The sequence below is a fragment of the Danio rerio genome, chromosome 21, assembly GCF_049306965.1.
Source record: "Danio rerio strain Tuebingen ecotype United States chromosome 21, GRCz12tu, whole genome shotgun sequence".
Classification (NCBI taxonomy): domain Eukaryota; kingdom Metazoa; phylum Chordata; class Actinopteri; order Cypriniformes; family Danionidae; genus Danio; species Danio rerio.
This window is the reverse complement of record NC_133196.1, coordinates 2,300,778-2,310,000: the sequence shown is the minus strand read 5'-3', so window position 1 is coordinate 2,310,000 and position 9,223 is coordinate 2,300,778. Positions and strand designations below refer to the sequence as shown.

The following is a 9,223-nucleotide window of genomic DNA, read 5'->3' as shown; positions in this document are numbered from 1 at the left end:
CAGAATTGAGCAACCAGTCTGAAGTAACCAATCAGGCATTTCCCTGGCAGAGGAGAGAGAGACAGACAACTCAATTCAAGTTTTAAGTGTACGCTCAACCTCATTGAACGTGTACACATGGACATCACCTTTATCAAACTCAGTCCTGGAGGGCTGGTGTCCTAATCAAACACACATGAAATAGTTAAGCTCTTACTAGATATACTAGAATCCTCCTTTCAGTGTGTTGCAGCAAGTTGGAGCTAAACTCAACAGGACACCGGCCCTCCAGGACCGAGTTTGGACACCCCTGACCTATATACTGTATAACTGCGGGTTAACTATGTTTATATACAAGTACTTTACCTGTTAAAAGCGATTAGTTAATGAATTTAATTGAATCATTAGTGACTCTGTTGACTCTATTCTGATGTTGTTCTTGTTGTGTCTATTTTCCAGTAAAGAGATCGCGCAGCATATTGACGTGCCGCACAACTTCACCCTGACCAAGAACAGCGTCCGCGTGGGTCAGTTAATGCACTACGACTACTCCAGTCACAAATACGTCTTCTCCATTGGGGAGAACCTCAGGTCTCTGCTTCCGGATGCTTCTCCCGTCCTCAACAAACGCTACAACACTTGCGCGGTAGTGGGAAACAGCGGGATCCTCACCGGCAGCCGATGTGGTCCTGAAATCGACAAATATGACTTTGTCTTCCGCTGTAATTTCGCGCCCACCGAAGTCTTCCGTCGAGACGTGGGGCGCCGGACCAACCTCACCACCTTTAACCCCAGTATTCTGGAGAAATACTACAACAACCTGCTGACCATCCAGGACAGGAACAACTTCTTCCTCAGTTTGAAGAAGTTGGACGGCGCCATCTTATGGATCCCGGCCTTTTTCTTTCACACGTCTGCCACAGTGACGCGAACACTTGTCGATTTCTTTGTCGAGCACAAGGGGCAGCTGAAAGTACAGCTAGCCTGGCCGGGAAACATCATGCAGTATGTCAACAGGTAAGAGATTTTGAGATTGTTTTAATTTTAAGATGTAAAGTTGCAATTGTATTAATTTGTGGAATGTAAACTCACAATTCTGTCAGTAAAACTTGGATTTCACAGAAAAAAAACTCAGAATTGCGGAATGTAAACTCACTTAGAACTCCGACACTAAACACTCGGAATTCTCAAAAAAAAGTCGGAATTGCGGAATGTAAACTCACATACAATTCTGACATTAAAAACTTTGAATTCCCCCAAAAAAAGTCGTAATTGCGTAATGTAAACTCACAATTCCGACATTAAAAACTCAAAATTCTCAGAAAAAAGCAGAAATTGCGGAATGTAAACTCACATACAATTCTGACATTAAAAACTCAGAATTCTCAGAAAAAAGTCGGAATTGCAGAAGGTAAACTCACTTACAATTCTGACATTAAATACTCAGAATTCCCAGAAAAAAGTCGGAATTGTGGAATGTAAACTCGCCTAAAATTCTGACAATAAATACTCAGAATTCTCAGAAAAATGTCATAATTGCGGAATGTAAACTTACTTACAATTCTGACATTAAATACTCAGAATTCAAGGAAAAAGTCGGAGTTGCGGAATGTAAACTCACAATTCTGACATTAAATATTCAGAATTCTCAGAAAAAAGTCGGAATTGCGGAATGTAAGCTCACCTAAAATTCTGACATTAAATACTCAGCATTCCCAGAAAAATGTCGGAATTGCGGAATGTAAACTTACTTACAATTCTGACATTAAAAACTCGGAATTCTCAGAAAAAAGTCGGAATTGCAGAAGGTAAACTCACTTACAATTCTGACATTAAAAACTCAGAATTCTCAGAAAAAAGTCGGAATTGCGGAATGTAAACTCACTTACAATTCTGACATTAAAAACTCAGAATTCTCAGAAAAAAGTCGGAATTGCGGAATGTAAACTCACATACAATTCTGACATTAAAAACTTTGAATTCCCCAAAAAAAAGTCGTAATTGCGTAATGTAAACTCACAATTCCGACATTAAAAACTCAAAATTCTCAGAAAAATGTCATAATTGCGGAATGTAAACTTACTTACAATTCTGACATTAAATACTCAGAATTCTCAGAAAAAAGGCGGAATTGCGGAATGTAAACTCACATACAATTCTGACATTAAATACTCAGCATTCCCAGAAAAAAGTCGGAATTGTGGAATGTAAACTCGCCTAAAATTCTGACAATAAATACTCAGAATTCTCAAAAAAAAGTCATAATTGCGGAATGTAAACTTACTTACAATTCTGACATTAAATACTCAGAATTCTCAGAAAAAAGTCGGAATTGCGGAATGTAAACTCACCTAAAATTCTGACATTAAATACTCAGCATTCTCAGAAAAAAGTCGGAATTGCAGAAGGTAAACTCACTTACAATTCTGGCAATAAAAACTCAAGATTTCTCAGAAAAATGTCGGAATTGCGTAATGTAAACTCACTTACAATTCTGACTTTAAATACTCAGAATTCCCAGAAAAATGTCATAATTGCGGAATGTAAACTCACTTACAATTCTGACATTAAATACTCAGAATTCCCAGAAAAAAGTCGGAATTGCGGAATGTGAGCTCACCCAAAATTCTGACATTAAATGCTCAGAATTCCCAGAAAAATGTTGGAATTACGGAATGTAAACTCACAATTCTGTCATTAAAAACTCAGAATTCCCAGAAAAAGTCGGAATTGCGAAATGTAAACTCACCTACAACTCTCACATAAATACTCAGAAATCCTACAAAAATGTTGTAATTGCGGAATGTAAACTCACCTACAATTTTAACATTAAATACTCAGAATTCCCAGAAAAATGTCATAATTGCGGAAGGTAAACTCACTTACAATTCTGACATTAAATACTCAGCATTCCCAGAAAAAAGTCGGAATTGCGGAATGTGAGCTCACCCAAAATTCTGACATTAAATGCTCAGAATTCCCAGAAAAATGTTGGAATTACGGAATGTAAACTTACAATTCTGTCAATAAATACTCAGAATTCCCAGAAAAATGTCATAATTGCGGAATGTAAACTCACTTACAATTCTGACATTAAATACTCAGCATTCCCAGAAAAAAGTCGGAATTGCGGAATGTGAGCTCACCCAAAATTCTGACATTAAATGCTCAGAATTCCCAGAAAAATGTTGGAATTACGGAATGTAAACTCACAATTCTGTCATTAAAAACTCAGAATTCCCAGAAAAAGTCGGAATTGCGAAATGTAAACTCACCTACAACTCTCACATAAATACTCAGAAATCCTACAAAAATGTTGTAATTGCGGAATGTAAACTCACCTACAATTTTAACATTAAATACTCAGAATTCCCAGGTAAAAGTCGGAATTGCGGATTGTAAACTCACAATTCCAACATTAAAAACTCAGAATTCCCAGAAAAATGTTGGAATTGCGGTATGTAAACTCACCTAAAATTCTGACATTAAAAACTCAGAATTCCCAGAAAAAAAGTTGGATTGCGAAATGTAAACTTACTTACAATTCTGACATTAAATACTCCGAATTCCTTGAAAAAAGTCGGAATTGTGGGATGTAAACTCACTTTCAATGCTGACATTAAATACTGAGAATTATTAGAAAAAAGTCAGAATTGTGGGATGTAAACACAATTTTGACATTAAAAAACTTGGAATTCCCAGAAAAAATCAGAATTGCTGAACGTAAACCCACTTAAAATTCTGAGTAAAACAGTCCGAATTGCCACACGTTAACTCAGAATGCAGAGGAAAAAGTCGGAAATACAAATTCTAGACTCTAGAATTTTCACTTCTGGAAAGGGTTTCTTTCAATGTCAGCAACTGGCTTTTCCATTATAATGTGTCGAGCTGAAAACTCTTAAGTGTACATGACGATGGAAGGAGTTACTCGGTTTAACCCTCATTCTCAGAACTGAGCGGATGTCCTGTAATCTGCTCCAATCCCATTAAACTGAGTCCTTGTGTGGCGACAGATTTAAGCATGTAAGACGCTCACAAACTCCTCAAGGAGATTAGAGATACTCGCTTTAACAGTACCAGAGGAATAAAGACGGATCTCATTGTAGACACATGAAGAGAGGAGCTCATGCTTCAGTTATAATGATAGTTTTTGCTTTTTGACCTTTGATTCACAGAATTAAAAACGCTTATAATGTTATAAATCATCGTATATATTTGATCTGGAATCGGTTATTTAGTAAATTCATTATTTATTAATTCAAGTTGTATCAAGTGATTGGATTTTGTTTAGGGTTAATGATGTTTTAGAACTTGAAGTTATTGCAGAAATAAAGAGTTGAGCATTGAGTGTGTGAGTGTAGTGTGTGTGTAGTGTGTTTCAGTGTTGTATGATTGTATAGTTTCCAATTTATATATATATATATATATATATATATATATATATATATATATATATATATATATATTTATTTATTTATTTATTTATTCTCACCGGCCACTTTATTAGGTACACCTTACTAGTACCGGGTTGGACCCTTTTGCCTTCAGAACTTCTTTAATCCATCATGGCGTCGATTCAACAAGATACTGGAAATATTCCTCAGAGATTTTGCTCCATATTGACATGATAGCATCACACAGTTGCTGCAGATTTGTCGGCTGCACATCCATGATGCCAATCTCCCGTTCCACCACATCCCAAAGCTGCTCTATTGGATTGAGCTCTGGTGACTGTGGAGGCCATTTGAGTACAGTGAACTCATCGTCATGTTCAAGAAACCAGTCTGAGATGATTCACGCTTTATGACATGCTGCGTTATCCTGCTGGAAGTAGCCATCAGAAGATGGAGACACTGTGCTCATAAAGGGATGGACATGGTCAGCAGCAATACTCAGGTAGGCTGTGGCGATGATGCTCAATTGGTACTAATGGACCCAAAGTGTGCCAAGAAAATCTCCCCCACACCATTACACCACCACCACCAGCCTGAACCGCTGATACAAGGCAGGATGGATCCATGCTTTCATGTTGTTGAGGCCAAATTCTGACCCGAGCATCTGAATGTGTCAGCAGAAATGGAGACTCATCAGAGCAGCAACGTTTCTCCAATCTTCTATTGTCCAGTTTTGGTGAGTCTGTGTGAATTGTAGCCTCAGTTTCCTGTTCTTAGCTGACAGGAGCGGCACCCGGTGTGCTCTTCTGCTGCTGTAGCCCATCCGCCTCAAGGTTGGACATGTTGTGTGTTCAGAGATGCTCTTCTGCAGAGCTCGGTTGTAGCGAGTGCTTATTTGAGTTACTGTTGCCTTTCTATCAGCTGGAACCAGTCTGGCCATTCTCCTCTGACCTCTGGCATCAACAAGGCATTTGCGCCCACAGAACTGCCGCTCACTGGATATTTCCTCTTTGTTGGACCATTGTCTGTAAACCCTAGAGATGGTTGTGCGTGAAAATCCCAGTAGATCAGCAGTTTCTGAAATACTCAGAGCAGCCCGTCTGGCACCAACAACCATGCCACATTCAAAGTCACTTAAATCCCCTTTCTTCCCCATTCTGATGCTCGCTTTGAGCTGCAGCAGATCGTCTTGACCATGTCTACATGCCTAAATGCATTAAGCTGCTGCCATGTGATTGGCTGATTAGAAATTTGCGAGCAGTTGGACAGGCGTACATAATAAAGTAGCTGTTGAATGTGTGTGTGTATGTGTGTGTGTGTATATATATATATATATATATATATATATATATATATATATATATATATATATATATATATATATATATATATATATATATATAATATATATCTATCTATCTATCTATATATATATATATATATATATATATTATATATATATATATATATATATATATATATATATATATATATATAGATAGATAGATATATACGTGTGTGTGTGTGTGTGTGTGTGTGTGTGTGTGTGTGTTTGTTTGTTTATGTAGAGTGTCTGTGTGTGTTTGTGTAGTGTGTGTAGTGTGTATAATGTGTGTGAGCGCTGCTAGGACTGGATTAGCGATGCTGGCTGAATTAACCTTGCTCTGAGCGCCGCCGCTGAACACACACGATCTGCTGACCTTCATGGACGTGTTGATGTGTGTGTGTGTGTGTGTGTGTGTGTTTCTCCAGTTGTTCTCCTGGACACATTAGCTCTGTTACCTCAGGCTTTCTGGGTAAACGTTGTGCTTTACTGCCAATAACTGCACATGAGAGCATCAGTCTGCATTCAGGGTTCAGATAAAGCTCTTATCTGCCGTACAGTTAAAGTCAGGATTATTAGCCCCTCTGTTTATTTTTTTCCTTCAATGTCTGTTTAACGGAGCAAATTTGTTCAGCACATTTCTAATCATAATAGTTTTAATAACTCATCTCTAATAACTGATTTATTTTCTCTTTGTCATGATGACAGTAAATAATATTAGACTACATATTCTTCAAGACACTTCTATACAGCTTAAAGTGACATTTAAAGGCTTCACTAGGTTAATTAGGTTAAGGTTAGGGTTAATAGGCAAGTCATTGTATAATGATGATTTGTTCTGTAGACTAACGGAAAATATATAGCTGAAAGGGGCTAATAATATTGACCCTAAAATGCTTTTCAAAAAATTTATAAGTGCTTTAATCCTTGTCGAAATAAAACAAATAAGACTTTCTCCGGAAGTAAAAATAATATCAGACACACTGTGAAAATTTCCATGCTCTGTTAAACATAATTTAGGAAATATTTAAAAAAAAGAAAACTAAATTCAAAGGGGGGTTGGGGGGGTAATAATTCTGACTTTTAACTGTATATGGAATAAGGATGAATAAAGATGAAATCTATAGATAATGTAGTCCAGTTGGGTCATCTTCTGTGGTAACTGGTGTCATTTGATTTTTCCTGAAACTTTCATCATCTAAGTATGTAAAATTGTACATCAGTTTTCATGCATCAAGAGTAATGCAACAGTTGCGTATTATTTTGAATGCTTGAATCAGTTAATCGTTGCATCATGTTAGGTTCGTTTGTATTATAATATTTAATTGAAGTATTTTCAATTTCAACTTTTTATTTATGCCTTATTTATTAATTTAGGCAAGGGGTCAGCTGTATTGTTGACGAGAACTATTTTTATCTTTCCGAACTGGTTTAACAATTAAGTTTCACTTAGTTCTTATAACGGCTGAAAAATAATAAAGTTACTTTAATAACTTAAAGTATTACAGGATGAACATGAGTTTGCTTCGCATATACCGCAAGCTTATGACGCAGATGTTAAATGACACTGTTGCGTGCAGCTTTTTATTTTTATATTACTCTGTAACATAAAGTAATATAATGTTTAGACAATTTATGTTAGCGCTATGGAATCAATGCATTCGGCTATGAATTAATAAAATGTATTGAAAATTATTTTTTTGTGTCTTTTTAACTAGTAGCCCGAACCACGGGTATTCGAGTAACTCGAGTATTGTTTTGAAAAGAAATCGATTAGCAGAAACCAGTAGTCCTGCAAGCGCTACCGAACACTGACTGTATGTATCCTGAGCTCCTGAACAAACTTCCCAGGGGAATAAAGCTGATTCTGATAACACCTCTCTGCTGTTTTGTGTGCAGGTATTGGAAAACGAAGCAGCTTTCTCCGAAGCGTCTGAGCACGGGGATCCTGATGTTCACGCTGGCCTCGTCTCTGTGTGAACAGGTGCATTTGTACGGATTCTGGCCCTTCGGCTGGGACCCCAACACCGGCAAGGAGCTGCCGTATCATTACTATGACAAGAAGGGCACCAAATTCACCACCAAGTGGCAGGAGTCGCACCAGCTGCCCACCGAGTTCAAGCTGCTCTTCAAGATGCACGCAGACGGAGTCCTCAAACTGAGCCTGTCCCACTGCGCCTGAAGGTCAGAGGGCAGAGGTCACGGAGTCAGGGCCGGAGTCTCGGTTGCACTAATGGATATTTGTGGTGGTTTTATATCAGCATCGAGCTCCTCAGTGGTGTGTTGGAACTAATTATGTCAGAGTTGTGATGGAAAGGAAAGTTGGTCACACTTTACAGTAAAGTCCAGTGCATTATTGGGTGTTTTCAAGTACAAAACATTCAACTTAATGAGGAAACAACGAGAAATGTTCCATTCATTAATATGTGCTGAATTTAAATAAACTCATTAAGCAAATTTTCTGCTATGAAACTCACGCGCAGGCTGATAGATCACCAAATCTGCTTCTGCATCATGGCGCAGGGGACTGGTTGCTGTCTCCTCGACAGCCAATGAGCTTGCACTTGATCAGTTTAAACGCTCCAAGTCATCTAATGCTGTTAAGCTGTGGTGTATTTTCGAAGGCCCTCCTCCACCCCAGCTCCACCTGTGTTAGAGCTGCTATCAACTTTCATATATATTATGTTTGCAGCAGCAGATGGCATGTCTGTGTATATACTGGCAGTAGCAGGTATCGGTACCTGCTCGGCCATAATAATCGAGTCGGCACAAGATCTATACCGCCAAGCAGGGCTTGACATTAACACCCGCCAAATGTGGGTAGATTTCAGCTGTGGCGGGTAAAGCCTGGTTTATACTTCTTTGTCAAGTGACCGGCGTAACCCACGGCGCATGCAACTCGTGTAGCTGTGCATTTATACTTCTGCACACTGTCTCTGTTGCTCTGCATTAACACTTCCGAAACGCTAGTTGGCAGTGAGGTGTAAATGTTCCTCTGTGTCGAGATTATTCGCTGTTGATTTGCTTTTCATGAACGCTTCCTGGTTGTACAAGTGGCTCAAACTCGCTCATTTTGAGGCAGGAACCGGCGGACGTGCAGCAACTTTAACTATGAGGTAAACACAAAACAAAACTTTCCATCCGGAGCTCCTTCATGAGACTCCACAGTTGTAAACAATCGCTCCATCAGGCTCGCAAAATTCACTCGGCTCTCGGTCCCGCCCAGACTCGTCAGCGCTACCAAGCCGACCAATCACAGAGCTTGGCCTACGCGTCGTTGCGACGTGTAGTTAAATTTTTTGAGAGGTGCGTACAGTGTATGTGTTCAACATATCTGAGTTCACTCCTCACAAATCTCTCTTTTAAATTAATATTTTAATGAGGAAGCTCTTTAATATTATATTTGTGCATTTACATTAAATTAGTCAGTACTGAAGCCAAATCTGCAGCTTATCTAACAAAATAACTTCCGATAACACTCCAAAAACTAGTACAGCCAAATGTATATGTTAAAGAAAAATATTAA

The 9,223-nt window shown here is 38.4% G+C and overlaps 1 protein-coding gene across 1 annotated transcript in view; it reads left to right on the top strand.

The window, feature by feature from the left end:
- Positions 1–8,326, top strand: part of st8sia3 (ST8 alpha-N-acetyl-neuraminide alpha-2,8-sialyltransferase 3) — a 19,082-nt gene extending 10,756 nt beyond the window's left edge. The window contains 2 exon segments of the mRNA NM_001113432.2: positions 439–996; positions 7,597–8,326. Coding sequence (NP_001106903.1) covers positions 439–996; positions 7,597–7,879 — 841 coding nt within the window. The 3' untranslated portion in view covers positions 7,880–8,326.
- The last annotated feature ends 897 nt before the right edge of the window (positions 8,327–9,223 follow it).